The 25,166-nt window shown below is 44.1% G+C and overlaps 1 protein-coding gene across 2 annotated transcripts in view; it reads left to right on the top strand.

The window, feature by feature from the left end:
• The first annotated feature begins 951 nt into the window (after positions 1–951).
• The window catches only part of TOGARAM1 (TOG array regulator of axonemal microtubules 1), an 846,610-nt gene continuing 822,395 nt past the window's right edge, over positions 952–25,166 (top strand). For both annotated transcript variants that reach the window (XR_014968891.1, XM_085626936.1), the window contains exon 1: positions 952–3,448. Coding sequence is in view for 1 of the 2 variants with exons in the window: in XM_085626936.1 (XP_085483062.1) it covers positions 1,193–3,448 (2,256 nt within the window). In the remaining variant the exon portion in view is untranslated. The remainder of the gene's footprint in view (positions 3,449–25,166) is intronic.

The following is a 25,166-nucleotide window of genomic DNA, read 5'->3' as shown; positions in this document are numbered from 1 at the left end:
AAACACATGGCCCCATAAAGATAAGAAAGATTTCACGGCAGAAGCAAGGCAAACAAGCCTGTCCAAATAGGACGGCTCAAAAAGCCGAGCAAATACGTCATCACCAACTCTGTTCCAATGGCTGCCCACTGTTTACCATAAACGGTGATGCCAGCCAATGGAAAAGAGGGGCGGGACTTAATGCACCTTACCGAAAATACCCATATCATTAAATCTCGCCAGCGAGACTGCGCATGCGCGCAGCGTACGCCAGGCGAGACCTAAAAATGATATATAATGCAAGCACTTATTTAAAGGTTAATTGTAGTTAAACAAATGGAAGTAACCAGGGCCTTAACTTTAGGAACACTATCATTTTTAAAGACAGCAAATTGTATAATTAGGATTGGTTTTTTTTCATTGACCTGTAGAAGCATTTCACTTTTGTAAATCAAATTACAGCAGTGCATTCAAAAGTATTTTTTTAAGGGCTAGTTTTCAAACATGAATTTAGAAACGTTCATGCCCCTCCCCTCCAACAATGCCATCCAAGCACATGAGATGTTTTCTACAGCAGGCATTCTGAAGTAATTTATTTTGACGTCCTTCTATATGTGATAATGAACAAAATGAGGGAAATTGAAATAAAACAATTGCTCAGGGTCATACAATTGGGTCAAGTGGAGAAGCCGGGATTTATCCCAGATTTTCTAGTTTCAAATTGCGCAATTTAGATCAGCCAGTAGATATATATGCTTCGCTTTCCTACGCCTACTTTACAACACCCCTCGCCCGTGGCATTAGTGGTGGGCACTCGGACACCAAAGACCAAACTTTGCGGCCCCTGGGAAAATGTTTCTGAGTACGTTAACACGAAGTTCATCAGCTACGCTGTCCTTCTTTTATTTCTAACCAATGTGCTGCTTCGCTCCCTGGTTGAGTGTACCGCCCACTAGGCGTCACCATGGAAGCGTTTAGTTTGTGCACGTGACCTCCGTGCCTTTACGTCCTCTCAAGCACTGAGGGGAGAGGTGGTCGCTGTAGGCTATGACGTCGATCCCGGGTTACTATGACGTAGAGGCTGCTTGGTCGCGGATCCAACACATACTCTTGGGATTGGAGGAGTAAGGGGCTGCGGCAGATACGTCAGAGCCGGGCGATGAGTGTCCGTAGACGGCTACCGCTTCCACGTAGTGCTGCCTGAGACCCTTTCATGGCAGCGGCCGGCAGCGCCGTGGTGTTGACGCCGGTGCCCGAGTCCTTTCACCGCAGGCAGCTCAGTGGCTATGAGGAGCGAGGCGCCGACCGCGGCCAGATGTTGATGTGTGATGAACGCACCAGCCCGAGCCCTCGGATCCCTCGGCAGCTGAGCCTTCCCAGCCCCCTGATTCCGGGCCACCCCCGGATCCCTCATCAGCGTAGTCTCACCAGCCCCCCGTCCCACCCACCTCTCCCTAAACCACGTAGCCTCCACGCTTCCCAAGTCCCCGAGAGAAACAACCTACAGCCCTCTTCCTCCAGCTGCTCCCGTACAGCGCAGCTCATGGAGGAGGATGAGGTGATCTTGCGCCGCCTGTGCAGCCCCCGCGAGTGTGGGTCGCCTTTGCGAGCTCTGCTCTCCCGCACGGCACAGCGCGGGGGCCGGTTGGACTTTTCGCAGCGCGCGGGCCTGTTTTCTACACTGCCGCGAGTTCTCAGAGACTGCGGACCAGAGCACAGGCTGCTGTGTGTGCAGTTGCTGGGTGCCCTGTGTGAGGGGGGTGAGTCTGACCTAGAGCCCCTGCGTCTTGCTGTTCTACCCGAGCTTTTGCGTGCTCTGCCAGAGGAGAACGAGGCTCTACCGCGGGAGTCGGTGCATGCGCTGCAAGTGTGCCTTAAACACAGCCTGCGACCACAGGATTTATTACGAGCACTGGTGGAACACGGTCTGGAAAGCCCCGAGCCCAGTGTTCGCACCTCAGTCGCCCTGCACCTTCCGAGCCTTCTCACACCGGACCTGGTTGGCCTAGACCTCGGAGAGGTGACCCTCTGCTTGGCCAAGAGGATGAGCTGTGTCCCCGCCGGGGAGCCCACGGGCTTGGCCCTAGACACCCTGAGGCACATAAAGCGGCACGTGGGCCCAGATGTCTTCCAGAGCTATATCCAGCGCCTCCCACCCAATGCCAGAAGGAAATGCAGTAGCCTAGCCGAACCGGAGACGGACACGAGAGGCGCCCAGAGATTGGGGTCAGCGGCGAAAGAGGGCTTCACCTCCAAGGACAAGAGCAGTCTGCGAGAGACGGCTCTTGAAACTACCAACAGGCCTTCCGTCCAGGGAAGGCGGGGGCCCCCAAGCAGCAGCCCACAGGACCAGAGCAGCACGAGAGAAAAGAACAGACATTCTATTCAGGGGGGCGAGTGGCCCCAAAGCAGAGCTTGCCTTCCTTCTGAGGAACATAGCTGCCTTAAATTTGGACTCATCCCACCGGACCTATACCACGCTCTCCTGGACCTTGAGGATTACAAAGGACGCACCCGTGCAATGGAGGAGCTGAAAGCAATGGCGCAGGACTTCTCCCCTGACCTGGCTCCATCTTCCAGTGTCCTCGGTCTCCTCAGCTTCTTGTGTAACCTGATGGATGACTCTAACTTCACAGTGCTGCACTGTGCACTGGAAGTGCTCAACCTGTTGGTGCTGAACCTTGGTCAGAGCACAGGACAGTTCCTGCGGCCTGTAATCTCTGCCACGGTCAAAGTCTTGGGGGACAACAAGACAGTCATCAGGCAGGAGTACATGAGGACCTACATGAAGCTAATGAAAGTCGTAGGACCACAGGAGGTGCTCTGCCTATTGCTGGAGCATGTGAAGCACAAGCAATCCCGAGTCAGAGAGGAGGTTGTGAACATCACAATTGCAGCTCTGCTCACCTACCCAAGTGAAGATTTCAACCTGCCTCAGCTCTCCCGGGACATAGCCCCCTGTCTTGTGGATATTAAACGAAAGGTACGCCATGCAGCGCTGGAGGCATTTGCTGTGCTGGCTTCGTCCATGGGTTCAGATAAAGCCAGCCTCTTCAAGGCCGTGGATATTGTGGAACTTAATGAGGAGGGGGATGGAGTGATGCATGCAGTCCAGGCAAGGCTAGCCAGAAAAACACTTCCTAAACTTGATGCACAAGGTCTAGTAGACTATGCCACCCCTCTACCCACCTCTGCTCATGGGAGAGGTGCTCACATTCTTCCAGGAGCGGACTCAGACTGGCTTCTGGCGGGATGTAGGACTCAGAGTGCGCACACTCCCTGCGGTGACAGTGCCCTCAGGCGCCACGGATCCTACAATGACCTACTGCTGCTGCCTGATCCCACCGTTGGTGCCAGGAGGGTGTTAAGCGCAGGTAAAGGGAAAAACAAACTGCCTTGGGAGAATGATTTCGCTCCAGTAGTGGGAGTTCAAGCGAAGGATTCCCTATATGCCAAGGAGCTCCAACAGGTAACTGATTTCTTTCATTATTGAGTTTTAATGTATTGTATATTCGATGTTTCAAATATTGAGCCTGCTTTCAGAACTAGAAGTTGCTTGTTAACATTAGAAATGCCAAAACAATTTGCAGTGCCTTCTTGTCGTAAACGCAGGGCAGTGCTAATACTCATCATGCTGTTAAAGATCCTGCATGTCTGGGCTGGCTACATTCTACCTCTGATGCTCTGAACGTTTTACGTGTGACTGGTGGCAAAGCAGCTAAATTGTGCATACAAAATCTACAGCTGTGACCCACACTGCTCCTTATCACAGACCAAAAATAAAATAACCAAATTGACTTGCACCCATTTACATTTTGTAGCACATGTTTTAAAGCGAAAATAGCATACTGGAAAGTGGAAACCTTCGCTGTACACCTGGGCACACAATACACATCCGTGTTTGCCTGCTTAGAAACCATACTACTGTGTTGGGTTAATTAGCACGGTGCGCCGGGAAACAAGATAACCCGGTGTCACACTTCAGCTGCTGCCTCTTTTGAATAGACTGTTTGCATGATTTATGTCAACATTTATCGCAGTTAGCTTTTGCATAGAAGCGAAGTGACGTTTGGAGATTTGTGTTAGATATGAGGCGTATTTACATTAGTTGAAGGTTTTCTGACCTTTTCTATCATACAGTGTTTGGCACGTTTTGCCCTATATTTCAATTTGGTGCCATGTGAATGGGACTCTGCACAGGAGCGGTCATAGGCCGGCTGACAACACGAATTTTGCAGTTAATTACAATGTTGTTTAGCTTTGGCCGTGACCGAACACACCCATCCGACTGTCTGTTGATGCTTGTAAACGCCAGACTAGCAGAAGTTGACATATGGCATTATTGTCTTTTCACGTAAGTGTAATTTGTCTGAAAGGGAGAGGATTTTTGTAATGACATTACATTGATCCGTAGTACCATATTCAAGTATACACACGACCTTTAGTGAGGATATTTTACTGTAAACTCTGCTACAGCCACGCCCATACATCTCGGTTCTGCTTGGCAAAGATATTTTGCTAAATCCTACTATGACATTATGGCTTTTGGGCTAGCAAACTTTGCCGAAGGGTTAGCACATTGTATAAACATTCCAGGTGTTAAGGTTGTCTTGGCACTGAGCAGGTGTATGTGTGTGTGTGCGCCTAGCCCTGCCTAGGGTAGGTTGATTCATTGAAAAGTCAGGTCTTCAGCTTCTTCAGAATTCAAGAAATAAGGAGGAGGCGTCTCTGATGTGGCGTGGAAGGCGATTCCATGCTTTAGGAGCAACATAAGAGAACCTCTGCCCTCCTGATCTGGTTCTCTGCATGTGTGGGTTGTGCTCACCTAGGTGTCCTGAGGGGTGAATGTGTGTGGGTGGTTGGTCAAACTAGATGCAGGTGTTAAGATAGGCGGGGCCCAAGTTGAGTAGTGCCTTGAATGCATGTGTGAAGTGTGTGAAATGGGCACATTTGTGTATGGAAAGCTGGCCGAGGTCCATGAGGTGTGATGGGATGTGAGTTTTGTGTTGGAGGTTGACGATGAATGTGGCTGCAGAGTTCTGGATGGTCTGTAGTCTTCTAGTGAGTTGCTGGGTGATCCTGATGAAGAGGGTGTTCCTATAGTCAACTTGCTGGTGACTAGTGCGCAAGTGTCTGTTTTTGTGGTATTGCTTGGGTGCCATTTGAAGCTCTTTCTCAACATCTTCAGGGTGTGGAACCAAGATGCATGACGGCGTTGACTTGTGTAGTCATGTCCAGTTTGCAGTCGATGATGATGATTTAGAGGTTCCTTTTGTAGGTGAGGTTTGGAGTTTGGCTAGCCAACAGTTGGAAACCGGTAATGAGATTTTCTTGCAGAAGATCACTACTTCTGTCTTGTCGGTTTTGAGCTTGACAGTTGGCTTACATCCAGTTAGCGACTACAGTCATTCAGGCGGTGAACTTGTTTCTTGTGTTGGGCGCCTTATCCGACAGGGAGAGTATGAGTTGCGTGTTGTCAGCGAGGGCATGATGTTGGTCTGTGCATAGTGGACGTTTGCCCGATGGATATTGTATGCCTTGAAGAGGGTGTGGCTGAGCGTTAAACATTGAGGCACTCTGTAATGTATTTGTGGGCTTTAAATAAGTAAGGTGTCAGTCTGACATCTTGTGTTCCATCCATTAAGAAGCAGCAGATCCAGTGGAGCGCGAGTCCTTGGATGCCAATCTTGTGCAGGCTCCTCAGGCCTCAAATACAATAAAATGTTACCAGACTTGCAGGTCTAGTGATCTGTGAATAATCTTATTTGCCCTAATGTAATGTGCTGGACCCATACACTGGTCTCAGTTGTGTGACCCTAGGCAAATATTTTATTTCACTGAGCTGCCTTTTTTTTTATCTTTATCTGTCAGTCAGTCAGAAAATCTTTATTTCGGCCGTACAGGCCATGGAAGCACATAAAACAATACGATACATTTTTAGCAAAATGCAGCATGTTATCTTAAAAACAATATACTTTGTTTCTCTCTTTTTTTTGTTGTTGTTTGAAACACTTTAAATATGCAAATTTTGACTGTATTCTTGAGTTGGCTCCCCCTGACCTGCTCAGTGTTCTTTAGCAGGAAATTGTGCAATGTGCATGAAATATATGATTTCTACATTAGGTGCAAAGTGGGGAGCAGTAACACGTGCTGTAGCAAATGACTATTTCATTAAGGCTTAACACCTATTTGGTACTAAAAAACTTTGTTCTTATCTAATATATACTAGAAAAAGAAAAATAGGGATGCCAAATTAAAACAGCTAAAATTATAAAAATTATAAAACACCATGGCAGTAGGTAAATTGCGGTAGGGATAAACATGTAATACAATGTATACATACTACATTGTTCTAAGAGGTGCACAACATAGCATGACTAATAATTGCTGTAAATCTAAGAATTTCCTGTAGGGACTTTATTTAGAATAGCTCTACGAATGCGCCACATAGATTTGTCGGTATCATGCTTAAAAAGCCTAACACCTCCGTACAATGTCTAGTCCCCATGTTGCTACACAATTGTAGCAACCACTGAGACCTTGACTTCCCATAGGCGGGGCAGAAGAAAATTAAGTGCATTTCAGTTTCCTCAGCTTGATCACACCCTGGGCAATCTAGAGTATGGGCGCCCTGCCACTTGTTAGTGAATGATCGAAGCAGGAGCACCCCATGTCTAAATTGGAGAAAAAGCTTCTTTGCTAGAAGCGGTTGAATATAATATAGTGCCGGTTCTAGCCTATATTGCTGTTTTACTTCCAAGAACATAGACGTTAGGCAACCTAGCTTGGTCCCCCGCCATAATTGGGCCAGTTTAAATTCTCTATGGGTCTCGAGGAGGGCCTTTCTTGGGATCTTAGGACAGATTTCTCCAGCGGATGTCCACATGTTTACCCTCCCCAGAGCCTGGCAAGTGTTCCTAATATAGGCTAGCTAGGAGAGTTTCCCCGCTCCTTGTAGTCTCATAACATCCTTCAACTCCTCTTTGTATTCGGCTAGTTCGGGGGTACTCCAAAGGCGTCGCCAATATAGGAGAGGTCTAGAAGAGGCTACATCTGCTATAGGGCTAATCCCTAGGTCCATCCTGAGGGGTGTTAATGGAGAGCTGGTGGGAAGACCCAGCAATTGCTTGAAAAATGAATTCTCTGTCAATGATAAAGAGGTGGGTGAACAGTGGCCCCATAATTCTACCCCATACAAGGTCGCATCCCTTGCCTGTGTCTTATACATTTCTGCTACAGGACCTATCACTTTATGTGTGAAGTTCTTGTAAACTTTTATGATACCTCCCGTAGACTGGGTCCTTTTTAAACTAGCTTTCTTTCTGTCCCCCCATTCCATTTTTTCGGTTAGTGTAATACCTGGATAATCAAAAATGGACACCTCTATGGCCCTTCCATCTAGTCGGGAAATTGGGCAGTTCGTGGTGTTTGTGTTGAAAACCATATACTTGGTTTTTTGTAAATTAATCTCCAGTCCCCGATTTTTGCAGAAAGTGCTGAATACATCAAGAACCCTTTGCATGCCCATAGGAGATTTGGAAAGTAAAAGCGTATCATCCGCAAACATGAGAGCTGGAATTTTGCGGTTCGCTTACCCTGGGTGCATCGATGTCTTTCCCAGCCAGCAAGTTTCTATTAGGCCGTTTATAAAAAGGGAAAAGAGTGTCGGGCCAGAACGCATCCTTGGCGCACCCCTTTTTCTACGGGGAAAGGGGCAGAAAGTTCATCCTTTTTGCCATATCTTATTCCTGCATAATTATCTTGGTAAAGGCGTTTCAACTGATAGCAGAGATACTCTGGAACTCCCAGATCCAGAAGTATGCCCCACAATTGATCCCTCTAGACTAGGTCAAAAACGGATTTAAGATCCACAAATGTGAGGTAGAGGCTGCCGCCCTCTAGGACCACGGTTTTCCAGTGAATACGTTGTAATCTAACGATCTGATCAATAGTAGAGATCTTGGCCCCGAACCCTGCTTGTAGAGGTGTTAGTACGTTACTCTCTTCTATCCAAGATTGCAAACGCCCCAAGAGAACGTGTGCAACATTTTTTTGACTAGCGTATACAAGGCTTATGGGGTGATAGTTGGCTGGATTAATCGGTGAGCCCTTTTTATAAATTGGGATAATTTCTGCCCCTGCCCAAGTAGAGGGCAGCGCCATGCCTTGCAAAACGGCGTTAAAAAGTAACCACAAGTAAGGTGCCCAAACTGAGGACTCAGAGTGAAAAAGGTCACCAGGAATTTTGTCCAGCCCTGGCACCTGAGCTGGTAATAACTTGCCCAGTGCCTCTGTGATCTCCTTCATTGAGCAGAGTGGCACATCTTGATTTGGCAACTCCGAATGGGTAGGGTTTGTTTCCACCCAACCGACTTCCTCAGTTGTACTAGTATATAAAGATTTAAAATGGGCTCACCAGACTTCTTCCCCTAAATTTGGCACCACGGCCAATTTACCTTCAGATTTACCTGTGTTAATTAAATTCCAAAAGGGCCTCATGTCATGACTATCTAGCACTGTTTTAATTGCTTCCCATTTTTAATTTTCCCAGTTGCTTTTGGCTACAATATTTTTATAATATTCCCTAGCTTCCTTAATTTGTAGACTATCATTGGTTCTAATGGAGATTAAAAGGGCTTGCTTGGCTACCTTGTAATGTTTTTTAAACCATGGGTGTCTTGGTTTGGAATTCAACCTCGGCCTTTCGCTGTTAATGAAAAAGGTACCATGGCAGAAAGCAAATCCTGATGGTTGTTTTCAATTCTGGTTTGGGAAGTTAGAGTACCGCTGGTCACAGAGAGTTGAGACGCAGCTTCGAGAAAGGGAACGATTTGTTGGTACAGGGAGGCCACTTTGTCCTGTGATTGTACAAATTCTCCCCAGCGTACTCTTCTCCCTCCGTTGGCCAACACTAAGCCAGAATCCGATTTTAAAGATGTGCTATGATGACCTTCAGCTTGCGGCAAATATGCTTCTAAAACCAGAGCATTATGGTCACTCTCATAATGAGAGGTGACCTTAAAGTCGAAGACTCTTTTCCATGATCTAACGTCTACCAAAATATAATCTATGATCGATGCCTGCCCGAGTCTGTTAAAGGTAAAGTACCCGGGACTATCATATACCGATCGACCATTACAGGCCCTCAGTGAGTGGCTTAGTGCGAGTGCACTCATTTGTAAGACCAGGGGAGTACATGCCCGTGTTAGTGGAATATTAGAATCTGGAATTGCCCTAACTGAATCTTCCTCACTTATAATGCTTATGAACAAGCAGTTCAGGGGCTTGAATTGACAGTTAAAATTAAAATCCCCCCTATAATGACCCAATAGTTCTCCAGTATAGTTGGGAGAAAAGAGGTCAAGTGGTCGGGGAGTGGGGGAAACTTGCCCATGGCAAACCGGCCGTGAGTAAACATTAATTAGAACAATCCTAATTGAGGCGGAGAAGGACAGAAAGACACACAAAATATCAGGAGACGAAGTCTCTATCTGTTTGGCCTCGCAACCAAGGTGCACGCCAACCCAAGTGCACAAGCCCCCAGAAGGTCTCTTCCCCCCCCCCCCCGCCCCCTGGACTGCTGGGGTACTGTACGACGCATAGCCCACTCTGTGCTTCTACCCATGCCCATGTTTCCTGGAACATACATAATTCGTGCTGATCTATGAATGACTCCCAATCTGGAAGATCCAGCTTCGAGGTGAGTCCTGCTATGTTCCAGGATAATATCTGCATACTTGATGGTCCTGCTTTGTTGACCATAGGAGTCTGAGGGGGAAGGCTTGCCCTTAATTGGGAACAGGAAAAAGTTTCCTCTCTTGGTCTGTTCCCTCTTTCTCTTCACTGGACTCTAACTCTTGCTTTCCGTGAGTGGGCAACTGATGATGAGAAAACGTGGGCATACTAGCGAGAACCAGCTGTTAGCCTCCCTGGTGTTGCGTACGTGAGGGGCCCACTCACTTTTCACCTTCATTCTTCTTTAAGTACTTTTGACTTTTCTCTGTGAAGGTGTTGGTTAACGGTGGGCTGTTGTTGTTTTTGATATTTGAGGGTAATAGGACTACAACTATCTGGATACAATACCAGTAGCGGAAGAGATATAATTATTCCCTTGAAGCTGTGTAGGTCCTAAAGCAATTATAAAAGTTACACCCCTCCTTAGTGCCTAGCCTTGTTTGGTTTATTGATCATTGAGTGGAGGGCGGCTTGGCACATACCCTCTGTAGCTCCTGATTGTAATGTTGCCCTTAATTGGGCCTGGTGTAGATCTTTGGGCCCTACCCCTCCCCTGGAACTGCATTCATTAGCCAAGTTTGGATTGCTAAGTAGGATAGGAGTGGAATCTGTCAGGCTGCCCTCAGGGACCAACTCCTTATCTCTTTTCTGCTTTCCATAACCACCCTTTTGCGCTGGCCCATCCGGATTCAATAGTCTTATTCTAGACTCATAGTTATCACTGGGACTTTTGTGGGAAGGCCTAATGGACCATAGTCAATCTACCGAATCTAGAGGGCTAAATCTGTTGGCGACAGGGAGGTTGTAAATGAGTGATATGGGATGGTTCTGTCCTATTTGAGGCATGGGCCCTCCCTGATCACTCGTTTGCCAATCATTGGCCAAACCTCGCACATTGCATGGCATAAGCCTTGGAGGGAAGAAATATCCCAGGGGGAGAGAAGTAATACCCCCAGCCTTCCTCTGGTAGCCCCAATCTAGAATGTATTGGACAGCCCGAGTGTCCCTAAAGTTGATCAGTATACAGTCCCCGGCTATATCCTTTGGCCTCCACCCCAGCCAGCTTAACCTGCGTGTAAATATGATTTTATGTACGTCTTTGTAGGGAAATGCCTATATTTGGTTAACCAATGAATGCATTTATTTTTGAGTTCAGAATGGGATTCCCCAGACCCCCTTTCCAGCTCGGGTACTCCTGATAGCACAATAACATATGGAGTAGAGGCTGGGGGTAGATTAATACATGGTAGTGCAGACTGTTTCCCTGGATTTTATGTATGATGGAATCTTCTCACTGGCCTCTTGAGTTTTACCAACTTGATGTGAATTAAGTGGTCCTGTTGTAGGCAGAGGTACCCTAATAACAGGTTCGGGGGGTGGACATCGTGGGAGCCTCTGGGGGGGAATAACTGGATCCAGGCTCTGTGGTGGGGGCGATCTCAGAGAGGGAGCTGCGTCCCCATGGTTGGCTATATTGGGCCTGACTGGGATGGATGGTGTATCTAATGCTGCTATAGCTACCTTGTTTGGGTGCGAGGCCAGGTCTTTAACAAGGGATTTAGTTGTCTCGGCTACTTTAAGAGTTGAGTCTGCCTTTCCGACCCAGTGGTCCACCAATGACGATAGTTTGTCAATTCGATCCATTAAAACATCAAGTTCATCTTTTCCAACCGATCTAAAATGCACTTTTAGGTCCATCACCAACTTTGACACCTACAATGGTTGCTCTGGGATCATCTGTAGCGGGTCCCCGGTTCCTAATTCCCCCGTTTGGTAACATGTCCGATGCTTGTTTATTCCGCTTGGCTCCCTTGTTTGTAGTAGATTTGTGTTTCCCCTCCTTTCTTCTTTCCACCGCTCCCCAAAAGGGTCTTGGGAGCATGACCCGCTCCTGTCTGAGCGCGTGTCCTTCGGGGCTATGAATCTGAGACAGTGGTTTTTGTTGGGGATGGGGGCAGGATGCCAGATTCAGAATGAGTGGGACTTGGAGCTATGATCGGTGTTAATAAGAGACGCCTCTCTGTACGCTCGATTTGCGTGGAAACAGCTCTAATTGCCCTCTGGAGCATTTTATCAATTGCAGTGGGTTGTGCAATGGATCGTGACGAAATAGCACTTTGCCGGCTAGTGGAGTCTTTCACTAAAGGGGTGCGTTTGCCCATGATTGCTTGTAAGGTGCACCTTAACAATACGATAGTCCCTTTATAGTTTTTGGCAGGAAAGCAAGCACATATCAATGATGAGGGCACTGACCTTGTGTTAAGTTACTGATTATTTGCTGTTCCAACAGGCCGTCATCCGTGTTCAAAACCAAGGTGGGGGGCGGTGGCCCAGCCTTGTCTCTTCCGGTCTCAGACGGGCCTGCCCTTGGCCCGGGCACGCCCGCGCGCGGCCCGCGCTGCGGGAGTGCAGCAGCCCTTTTGTGCGCCTTCAGACGTGAAAACAGATCGTGGGCGGCCCTCCTGCCGCGGGTGATGCTGTGCACTGTAGGGGCTTGGTCCCCATTGAAGCTGGTGCAAGGTTGGCGTTATCTTTATCACATATGAGAGCACCATCAAATATGCAAATTCAACATGTCTGTGGTGCAAAAACAGTCTTGTTTGATTTAATAGACAAAACTTTTGCTCCACTTTATAATAAGAACCTAGACCGCATATAGAGTACGTATAACCCTTGATTTGCCTCTTAGTCCACTAATAGCATTGTCATTGGGGTGGGGGCTGGAATGTATTTCCGTTCATGTTTAAGAACTCTCACTTTTAATAAACATAATATGGGAACGCACTGTCCATTATAGTCAGCACAAATGACCACAAAGTTTCACACTGACATGCAGTTTTACTGAGAACTCTATATAGCGTACAAACGATAATGAGTGGAAATCCGGTTTCAGCAACCATTTATCATTGTACATCACCAAGTAAAGTGTTCCGATTTATTTTGATCCTATTAACATCTTAGTTCCCATTTCACTTAAGAATTACAATAATTGTTTTTTTAACTGCTGACATATATTGAAATATTTGTTACGTTAATGTACAAGCTATTTAAATGTGTTTTGGGACCAAAAAACGGACACCCTACAGCCATTCATTTCACACTCCCTGTATTTTGGCGCCATTCTCAGACCGCTCATTTGACAAACTTTGTAGTAAGATAAAAACAAGTAAACACCAATCTCCAGAAGAAAATAAGCAGCAATTTATAAGAAGACATAAGCTGACATTTGACATGTCTTTGAGGGCATAGAGAATATGACCGGATAAAAACAAGATTTAAATCCATCTTAATTGCTCATTCACTTTCTGAATTAACAGAACGCCTGCTCTTCTAATGACTCGCCATAGCAAGTGGCCAAGTCGGTTTTTCGAGGCCTGCTACCTGATTAAGATGGGGTGTGAGACTGTGTCAGATTCTGCAGACATGTCCAGAAGAATGGGGGCTGCCGTGTCACCTCTGTTTAGAATCTCAGGCACCTACGAGCATGACTATTTTAAGTCGCCGTCCCGCTGCCTCTATTTCAGCTCTGGCCTAGCGGTTGGACGCGGCGGGCGGGAGTGAGTACTTTACAAATAATGGGGAGCAGGTTACGGGACTTTTCTGCATTTTATGTAATGACTGCTTCCAGCTTTTAACTGTGTTCACCTTGGTAATGTCTGTGTTGTTTTCTCTATTAGCCCGATAAGGTGCGGGCGTTTAACGCCAATTACCATTGGAGCCACCCTCACTTTAACGGGAGGCAAGAACATCACGCTGGAAATCTACTTTTACGTTTAATACGTTGGACCCTGATCCTTCTGATTTATAGTGAGTACAGGGGTTCCTCACACGTGGTTGTGTAGCATTTTTACTAATAGGGTTGTATTACACCCTTCCTACAATACAATCTTTATGAAGAGTAGATCCGCCACTATACACCATTCCCTGTGCTTAGTTTAATGAGGGAGTTCCCTATCCTTACTGTGTCTCGTTCTTTTTCTTTCTCTCGAACATTGGTATGTTGTGCACACGATTGTGGCACACTACGTTGCATTAAGCTAGTCTAATGCTCGTCCTATGTACTCTTTTTATCATTTATTTTATTTTCTTGTCCTAGGTATTGATCAGGAGCAGCATAATGGCCCGCCCTGAAATGCATTCTGGGTATTTATCTTTGACTCTTTATTTCACGTGCACTTCACTATTTTTTCCTATATCCTGGTCCTGAAGAAGCGCCAATGACCTTAGCGGTGACAGAGGTGCGAAACATGTTGGCCGTTTTTATGATACTTAGGCATATTGTGCCATTTGGGATGATACTCTTATTGAGCGTTTTAATACTGCCAAGAGGGTCATCAGACCACTACAACCTCTAGGAGGTTACCCCATCTCAGTTTTAACTCACTATGCTCGCAATTTTTGTTACCCCTATATAGGACCCACCCCACACACCCTCATGCACCATCCGGCTTGCCTCAAAAGATCTCCGTCAAAGTGACCCTTCGGGGGACCCGTTGAGAATTGCAGCGCCGGCCCAACGAGGAGCACATGCCCGATGATGAAGCATGACACTTTTCGGGGTGTGTGAGGGCAACAAGAGGCAAGACATGTTCTTTCCCTCCCTTTATGGGCCCACCTAACTTAGGGCTTCTTTTTATGATGCTTTTTAGCTCTCGCCTGACCCAGCGCAGCGCATGCGCTGGTCTGGCGAGACTTTTTGAGAGGGCTCCAATAAGTGCTACCAGGCCAGCCTAGAGCTACAGTGCATGGGCGCGCGCGCCGCGCTTGACTGCTATTACTTTCGCTTTGATGTTTGATCGCGATCACTTTCGCGGCCGCTTGGCATAGCCAATAGGTCTCGCTTTTGGGACCTTATAAGTATTTAGTTATGCAACTGTTGCATGGCTAAACACTTATACGGTCCCAAAGGCGAGACCTATTGGCTATGCCAATGCTTGTTTCTTTTTATTACTAGGCATATGGGTAACTTTTTTGACCCTGCCGTGGAACAGTGTCCTCTTTTTGTTGGTATGTAACTTTGGGAGCATGGACACTGGACCATTAATTGGCTCCCTGGTCCCCTTTCTTCTGTTTTTGATACCATAGACAAAAATGCCATATTTTCAGGGGGAATTAAAGTGATTGCATCTGAAACCTAGAATGTTTGTTCAGCTAATATTATTATACACTTTATGTAAACTGTCTGATTGCATGAACAGTTCAGAAGGGATTATAGAAGCCAGAATGTAGTGGGGGGGAGGGGTATTGGGCGTTTCAGTGGCACAGTATCAGACAGTACCATTTGTATTTACCGTACACACTTTTCTTTTACTTTATGTAATGACACATTTGAATTGTCGAATATAAATTTGAGACACCTTGGAAATGTACACATTTTTATTTTTTTGTTCTGTGCTAAAACTGGGATTACAAATCTGACGTCTGGGTGCCAGAGCACATAATTTAACCACATCTCCATTCACTAAGGCAAGTAACATTTCTTAAATTAATGTGCAACATATATAACTTTTATTGTGTGCAATCTAGTACCTATCTATAGCCAAGTGATGTGAGCCAAAGTACTTTAGCTCCCCAGCTAGATTTCCTCTGACCCGTGGACACATGTAGGTAGCCTGTGCGTCCGTAGAGTTTAGGGAACAGAGAGGTTACTGGCCTACCCATGGGCTTTGTCAAGAGAATGGGTCAGTAAAAGACTTCTCCGTCCAAACCTACCAAAGCCATTAGCAAGGTGATTTGTTTAGGTGATGTCCCCCACTTGGTACAGAGAAGTCAGAGCAAGAGTGGTATATTTGACAATCTTTATTAGACCCTAACCTTGTAAAAAAAAAAAAATGCAATAGCAATGCTAATTAGGATTTTTGAAATAGGTGCTTATTGTAATTGTATATATATATAGCGCTCACTGCCCCTGATGAGGTGTTGAATCGCTTTTCGCGAGTAGCGCCTTACTCCGTAAGCCAAAGACGGATTAGTGGTCGATTTTAGTAGAGGGAAATATAAATTGTTAATGGGAGTGGTGGGAGTAGTAGATATGAGAGTGTTAGTTGGATGAATAGGATAAAGGATGGATAGAGTAGGGAAAATTAACACAAACCCAATCATAACTAGCATTTTATGAAAGGGATATCAGAAGCCTATGTTGAATTTGCTATCATCCTCTAGAAATGTACCCAATTAATTGCATACCTTTTCTCTAGTAGATCTGAAATGAGATTTGCCCTCGTGTTGTCAGGTACCCAAGCTCACTGGCAAATCTTTCTGTTGTCCTTTAAAGTGCCCCAGGAATAGAATAGTTGTCATTAGCTTCCATATAAGATACAAGGTTTTTATTATGTATAGTCTTGGACTGAATAAAAATTATGTGGACTCTGTGTCCTTCCCAAGATGTGCATGGAATGAGGCATGAGAATTGTATCTGTGAGAACATAGCGTATGAATCTTAAACATCTACGGGAGAATAAAGACTGCTTATTTCTGATTCAGCAGTTGTAACAATAACTACCTATATGTCATTTACATACAACAGCATAAAACAAACATCATGAACGGATACACTTTCTTAATATAAAGAAACAATGAAAATTAGTGCAGTGCTACCCAACCACAAATAGGGGGTCACAGATCATAAATCGGAGGTGAATTGAGCAGCCAGTAAAACGAGGAGCAGGCACCACCTTGCAGAGAACTTTATTAGAGTAAATTATACTTCTCGGAGTTGAGATGCCACACATATGGCCTCCGGATTGGTGAGGTTCTGATAAGATAGCGGCATGTGGTTGGACGGCACACTGTAGAGCTGGAATGTGTTTTACACACAAACATATTGTTTTACATTACACAGCTACACATATTTGCAGTTTGAAGTACAGCTATATACTGGGGGGGGGGTGGTTCAAGAATCACAACAGTTTTTTTTGTTTTGGGTGCTGATGTATATTTGTATATTTAGATTGTTCTTGAAGACTGTCTTTCAGTCAGTGAACTGTTTTCATGATTTCTGAAGCTGTTGGCGATATTATCTCCTCAGATTTATTACACATTGTGCCCAGTATCTATTCCCTTTTATTGCGTTCTTGTGTAATATATGAATCCTGTAAGGCTCCCACCTTATCCAAGCCTATACTATTGAAAAACTCAAGTAACAAACGCGTGGCCTTGTGGTAACTGCAAAGTCTCTAAAGCACAAGGTTTATTTAAATCTTAGTCAGATTAATTTCATATACTGGTCATGGGCAACTGTACCATTTATATTCTCTCCTGGTTGGCTGTACTTTTTTTTAGGTGGGTGGGGGGTGTTCCACTTGCTTTTCTGTCTACAGCTGTTGCTAGCCGTTTATTCCAATTTATCTGTTGTTAAATGCAGTTGTGAATTGTCTGTTTAGAATTAGATCCCTCTCACCTGGGAGTTACAGTTTTTGCAAATGGATTTTTTTTATGGTGCAGGTGTTGGTATTATTCATGCAGTAGAATGCAATAGATATTGACCTCCATGTGCCAGTCTGCAACCCCTACTATCTGCACAGAATGGTGCAGCGGATCTAATAACAGGCATAGGAAGATTTGAGAAAATAACCTCTCCAGGAGAAGCTTAATTTCTTCCCTTTTGAAGCAAAGACTATATTTAAAATTTCTAAGTCGGTATCTTATTTAGAGGCAATTCACCTGTGTTTCCAGACATATCTGAACATCAGCATCCGCTTTGCTGAAGGCCTTTATGCATCAAGACACAACTGTATTTCTCTCCGTGCTACTGCATGGAGGGTATAAGCAGACAAGACTAGTTTAAGCCACCTGGTCATTCCTTAGTTACCCTATTCATCCGATTTCCAACTGTGCACTGTCCTAAGCACCATTGATCCTCTCACCGTATCACGTGGGCAAATTCCACCTAATATACAAATCTCCCTCTCCTTTACAAACTCTCCAGCAGATTTGGTCATTATCACCACCTTCTCTATGAACCACTCCAAGAATCTTACCAGGGCCTATGAAAGTTATAATGCTAAAAACACACATTTTTGTGCTAGTAAAAGCCGAGTGAGCCGTAAAAAGATATAGTCAGTAGTAATGAGCATAAGGCATGGCTCCATGGCTGAATGCCACAACTTGTGTAGAGTGCAAGCTTTCATAGGCATACCTGGTAGATTCTAGTCTTTGGGCTGCTGGACCAACGGTGTGTCCAAAGGTCACAGGAGATGGTCAGCATGCGCTTAGAGCAGGAGTGTCAAGCAGAGGCTACAAACTAGAACATGGTTGTAGGCACACATATTCTCACTGAAACAATATCCCCAAATTATTATTTATTTAGTTTCTTTTATTTCTTTAAATAAAAGGAACTAACGTAAAGTAAATTATATTTGACAGCCCCTGCCTGTAAAGCACGAACATTTGCAAGAGCAAAACAATCAGCAAAGTGTGAACATTCAGATGGTATTTCCATTTGTTCTCATTTACCTGTACATGGGTATTTGCCAGTTTTTATATTTTTTACTGTAGACACGTGGAGCCAAAACCTTCAGTACATGGGAAAACGAGACAGGCAAAGGAAGGCTAGGACAGCGCTGATTGAACATGTCGAGGTTTGCATTTTTAACACACACAGTAGCCGTAGAAACCAATAAATGACAGAGAGTTTTAGGGTGTTGAAATTTGATTTGGATGATGCTCTACATATTCCTATATCTCATTATATATGCCGTCTGTAAACGAACACTATTTCTTTGAATTGCATTCCCTAAAACAAATAATTGGAATGACTGCTTATGCACCTTGGGGTTGGTACCTTGGTGAGGCTTGGATGAGTATCTGTGTTGTGGCAGAGGCTTTAGGGAAGAGGTGCACACATGTTTGCTTTTGTTGCGCCAACAAAAAAGTGACTTTAAACCCTTTATGAATTATGTCATAATATTACACCATATCCATGAATTATGCATCTCATCCAGTAAGAGGCCTGTTTTCAGAGTTACTTTCATCTGACCATCGAATTATCTTTTATAGAATGCCCGTGCATTTAAGTGATGCACGTATCACAGCCTACACACTAGTTTAAATCCTGATTTTTGTTTAATCGACATCCTCTTAATGAAAAGTAGGGAACATTCGATTGTTTTGTTGTTGCCAGTGTCCTTTGATAACTGAATCTTGCTCTGTCTGAGCTGCTTGAAATGCCTCTCGCTTCTACAGAGAAATGTGCTCCTTTAACCTCGAACATTGTCTTCTAGATATATTTCCATAAAATGTTTTCCTTCGACCTCGTTGTGTTATTTCACCAAATCGGCTCAATTGCATTATTGCTTTATAAAACATGGACTCCTGTTATGTGTTAACTTCAAAGCATTATACAGAGACCGCAGCTGTGCCTTCTTTATTGCTAGTCCTCTTGCACTTTATATACCTTTTTTCTGTTTTACTTAGGCACTTATAATGAATCTGCGCAAATCTTTAATTGAAATGCAATTCGATTTTTTTATGTGTCTTGCATTTCTCAGTTCTTTAAAGAGACTTGCAGATTAGTAGGGGAGTGCAAAATGTGATTTTAAATTATTGTAATTCTCATCGTGAATTTGGAGCTGCAGAAAAAAAGTTGCTGGATGAGTTGGACTGATATTGCTTGTTGTCAATCCATTCAGTGTTTACCGAAATATTTGCCTAAAGAATTGGTTAAAAATGTGTAGCTATGTTTGGAAAGGGATGCTATGCTCATAGCAAATTTTGTTTGTGCACTATGAATTGAACTGTATAAAAGCAGAACATTTTACCCTGTCCCGTCTGCCATTTTGTGATATCCGTGTACCCTGGCAGGTTTAAATATGTTTCTGAGTAAAGTTGTATGTACGCTCATGCAAAGTTTGTCGTAAATCCATATAGTTGTTTCGGCTCCACCGTTCGGCAGAATTTACTTTGGGAGCTACAATGAGAGAGGCTACTCTTTTCCAGCTCCCTCAAATTTTTTTTATGTTGACAGATATTCACGAACCGTAGCATGCTTAAACTTGGGTTAATGAGTAAGCATATTGTAGAGCTTCATGCACATTTCATCAAAGGTCAAAAGTTAATAAGCTAATTAAAAAAACTCCTTTGCAATGGAAATTCCTTCACAAACATGACCAATGCAAACCACGCTGTTCAGTTATAACACCTGAATGTTTATTTAAAAAAAGCTGAATAAATCACCCTAGACACCATAGTTAAAGTGAAGTTATCATTACGAATTAAAACTGAAAAACCACAAATTAGCAAGTTTTGCGTTTCCGAGCAGAACCCATAACTTTCATAACAGCCTTGCAAACCCTTACTCTTACACCACATTTGGCTCTCTGCAGCAGGGTTGACCACAGGGCCTTACCTTTAGCCATCCCCTGCACACAACTCTCCGTGGGCAGCCAACTCTGCTGCAGGGCCTGGCCTTTGAGCAGGTCCTTCACCCAACTCTTCCAGGGCTGCTACCCCCTGCTGCGCACAGCCTTTGGCTATGTACAGTGATGTAGGTTGCAGGGTCTGGCCTCAGAATAGACTTTGTGCCCTACCCACCGTGGATGACCAACTCCCACTGTGTACATCCTTCAGCTATAATCTGTGGCTGGTTAGCCGAAGGAAATAGACTGCTACCACCCTTCCACTTAAAGCCAACCCTCGAATGTGTCTGTTTTTCAGGCGCACCATTAGTCCTCTAATTGCATTTATTTATTTGCATGTTTTACGGAAACTGCAATAAAATACATTAATGTAGCAGTCCCTTTGGGGGCTGCCTCCACACATAGGCCTGTCGGTTTAGGGTCAGTTCAACCTGCCCCCTAATGCCCGTTTTGTTATTATTTTTCCTAACCCAGTGCACCACGTTGGGTAATTGCAGCCACAACAGAATTGTGACAGACAACCACTCAGAACATGATGAACTAGATTTGCAAAATCTCAATGCTCAAATGGAGAAAGCGCCCCGTAGTCCAGTTGGGTGCTTGTATTTGGTTTTTAATGGGTTGCAAATATTACATGGATTTGTCAACACGCGGAAGATCTGCAAATTATCCTGATATCTCTGAAATGTAATGTCTTCATCCAAACCATAGCAACTTTCGAACTACCATGTTTTTCAAAACCAGCAACAGCGCAATCTTTGAATAAAGTACAACCATTGTGCCAAATTTTGGTGCAATTCTGTTTGCCCATTTTGTTTGTATCAAAGAGCTAAGAATCCCCATGGAATTAAAATGGGGAATAGCTCTTTTGGAGACCTCCTATTTTTCTTGGCCCAAGTTTGACGAATCTGCACGTAATGTGCCAGAAAGAACCCCAGTGGATGTACTTGTTTGGAAAGTTTCTTGCAGTTTCACTGAACAGCACCACATTTTTAAGAAAGTAAATGTGCCTTTCTCACAGAAAGTCTGATCTTCTCATAACACTGGTGCTATTGGGTCCACTGTAATGTATCATTTGAACCTATTGATCTCACAGAAAATTAATTCAAATGATAACGAATAACAGACATACTGTCCAAAAAAAGTAAATTTTTGCTTCCTTCATCTCAAGATGCAAGTAAAGATACTCCCACTTTATATTGAAATGCGTCCTCTTCTGTATGCTCACCCATCTCCAAACAAATTTACCCAGTCTAAAATGTGCATCTGGTATTCCTAAGTCCTGCGTTGATATAAAAATGTACCTTCTCCCCAGTGCTCCCCTATGGGCTCCTTTTCGCCATAAGAGGCAATCACGCTACATAAAGATGGTATTATTTTCTTACTACTTTGTCTTATCTGCAACTTGACTTATGTTCTTATATTTTGCTCCTTTATTTTAGGCCTGACATACAGACAACTTTAAACTCACAAAAGAGGGTCTAATAGGAGCATTGTTCCACTCAAATAACTGTACTGCTCCAATATGTCACACAAACTATGTACGTGGGTAGATGTGAATAAAAAGAAAAGACAAAATCCAAATCGAATGGGAGCACTACACTGTTAGGAAAAGAACCCTCACTCACCCGAAGGTAACATGCTTCATCATAGGGTTCCCTCCTCACACTGGGACCACAAGGAACCCAGTTTGGGCCACAACTCACTGATGAGGGAGGAGCAGAGGTGTTTTAGGAAAGGAAGAGCACTATTGATGTATAAGAGTGAGGGGCAGACTGCAATGTGAGTAAAAAAGTTTGAGTATTTTATTCTGGTGCCTCCATTAGATAGGATTAAAAAGCTAGGTGAATAGGGATTATTGGATATTACCCTATGGTATAAGGTCAACATGTTTCTGCCAATTGAGACTTAAAAAAGTTCAATGCATTTGTCAGGACCAAAGTATATATGTTATTCTGCTAATGTGAAAATATTTTTTTTAATACTAGCCATGCAGTTAACTTGGTGGCTATTCTTGTGGCCCTGTTGCCACAGTAGGGTCCAGAAAACACTGGCAAACAAACAAAAAGCAGTTTCTTTGCAATCTTGCTTCTACAAGATCTACAAATCTGGGCTAATGGGGACGGAATATTACAAGTTTATCAATCTGGCTTTAGGTCAGGAGCATTAACACTGGATAACCTTCTCGCCCTAGCCTATCTGGTAGATCAGTCCACTCAGGGAAAACCAGCGCCTCCTCTTTGCCTGCTTCGTTGCTTACTCATTGCTGAATGCCATTAGAGCACTGTACACCAGAACTTGGGTACGCGTCAAACTTACCAGGAACAATGTCACAAAGAAGATTTACAGGGTTGAAGCAAGGCTGCGTATTGGCTCCACTACTATTTAATTTATACACTGCAGACCTTGGCAAAACAATATCAAAATCCAACCTGTTCGTACCCAAAATCGGGCCGACCAGACTATTCCTAATGCAATACGCAGACGACATAGTCCTAATGGACCACACAAAAACGGGCCTGCATAGAGCATTGGACGCACTCAGCATTTACAACGAAGAAAACAAATTGACAGCAAATGCCAGTAAAACAAAGACAGTCATCTTTGGAAAACATCCCAACAAACTTATGGAATCTATGGAAAATGGGCAACATCAAAATATTAACAACAACCAAATATAACTACCTGGGGGCGTGGATCATGAGCAATTGCAAGCCGACAGCACACATCGCATCTATAGAAGCTAAAGTCAAGGCGGTAACGTACGCCCTCTGTAAACTAAACTCAAAACTACGCAGTGCGTCAACCGAACCTATCCGAAAGGTCGTAAGAACCAAGCTAATCCCTTCAATCTCCTATGGGCAACTAGTATTTCCCGGGGCCCTACTTAACATCATGGAGACTGCCAACTGCCGTGCATTCAAACAGATTTTCCAGATACCGGCCTAGACCAGAAATGGGCTAGTAAGGCTGGAATTTGGATTAAGCAAACAATCTTATGAATACTTGGCCGCGGTCATCCGTTATTATCAAGAGACATGCAAACAGGCTTTATGTCAGCACAATTAATCCATTGGTCTGCTCAAGTGTCATTCATATTCATATTTAACTTTCACCCACCACAGCATCCATCATGAGGAGTGGTGGGCCTGACCCCTTCAGCCTATTTCTGTCCTGCTCAGTGTGAGATGGCATGTTGCCTGATCACATACAGTGCCAGGGCTGAGGTGTCTACACTGCAGGGGCACCCCTTTATTTTTATATATTAAAAAATATATTTTTACAATTATTTGCATATTCCATTTGTTTGCAAATATACATACTTAAAATACTCTTAGCACAGCCAGTCCCATGGGCCTTCTCTGTGCGTTTTGCTTAAAAAAAAAAAATCATAATTAGTAGTGCTAGAATGTGGTGTAGAATTCTAGTGTAGAATTAGTTTTGATTTTTAATTATGGTCTCTGCTGAGTATTGAAGCTTCAAACAGAACTGTCTGCGTTGACTCCACCATGGGTTCGTTCATTTTTGTTTTGACCCTCTCGGGGTTACATATCCTGAAGTCACTGCTGCTAGTCCCAATTCCTTTTGCTGCCTTTTGTTTTAGTCTGATTTTTACGTATGTTTTCTTTGATTTCTACTACCATTACGAGAGCACATCTAGATGTAGTCTTGGAGATGGTGGGTTTGGTCAGTTTAGCAGTTATTTAATTTATTATATATAACATTTGAGGCATTTAATTCAAAAGGAAACCCCATTGTAAGGCTGCAGCCTAACTTCCCAGTATATACATTATCTTCTTTTTGGAAAATGTGACCAGTTAGTTGTGGAAATAAACAAACTGTTATAATTTGTCAATGCTACTCCTTTGTTGGTAGGGTTAGCAGCCTTTATTCCCGGGGAGGCTTTTATTTGACAGCACTAATCTCCTCTCCTTATGTGTTCATTTTCAAGACCCTTCTACTCATTTATTCATGTACGGGTCCTGCAGCCCACTCAATGTGCGCACAGCCGGAGATTGTATGCGGCAGGGATTGACTGCACATGGCAGGTTGGATACACGGCCTAATTTAGCTAGTGAGGTCGGCAGTCTGCAGAGGGATGGGGGTAGGACCTTTGTGTTTTTTTTACTACTTTTCTTTAGTCTACCTTCCTCTTGTGTGCGCTTTGTGTTTGTAATACCTCGGGCCCTAATGTGCCCCTACACTCACAAGTCTTTTTGTTTATAGGGGACTCAATGAGAGCAAAGAGCGTATTTGGGCATATTTGATTAGGCTGGTGCCAGAATTTAGAGTTAAGTTCATGCGCTGGGAAAATTACCTTTGATGTATTTATATATTCTTCTCTTGGGGAACCAAAGGCGCAAGTGGAATTTAAAGGAGTGAATAATTTGTGGTTTTGTCTGGTTAACTATTAGCTATTCCTGACAAAGCTTGCACACAGGAAAAAAAGTGCTTGCATGGCTAGATCATAGTCTAAAAATATCTTTAACAAATAGCCTGCTAATCTAATTAATACTGAATGTTCTTTGCTGACTTCGGTAACAGTGGAATCTTACTCATTGGGGTCTCTTGTTGGTCTACTTTATCAAAATCGCGATACTTCGGTATTCTTTGCATAAATTCACTTTTCTTTGTATATTTTCACAGTGAAGGTAATGGGCCTCCCACTTATTCATGCACTTAGTCGGAATGCTTTTCTGATGTCTTATGGAAAACTTTGGGGTTTTAAATCTTTATCTTTACTCTGTTCCGTCTCTTCTCCTTTTCTTTCCTTGCCTTATCCACGGGAGTGCTATATAGTGGCTACGCAATGCATTTAACACTGCACATAATCATTCTTTCTACATACATTGGTTTCTCAGGAGCTGTTAGCTGGACAACCTCCGGTGAGTGCTTGATCGAGAAAGCCCACACAAGACTACACAGTAGTAGCCGAGTATTATGGCTGAGTCATCAATGCCTTGCAATGTGCTCCTGGTTGGACCCTGTTGCTTCTGTTTTCCTGTGCTTTCTCGGCGTTTTGGGAAATGAATGTAACTCTCCGTACTCCAATGCCTCCTTCAGCTGTTATTTCACGTTCAAAGGTATCTATCAGAG

This window comes from Triturus cristatus, chromosome 9 (assembly GCF_964204655.1).
Source record: "Triturus cristatus chromosome 9, aTriCri1.1, whole genome shotgun sequence".
NCBI lineage: Eukaryota > Metazoa > Chordata > Amphibia > Caudata > Salamandridae > Triturus > Triturus cristatus.
This window is presented reverse-complemented; position numbering and strand designations above follow the sequence as displayed.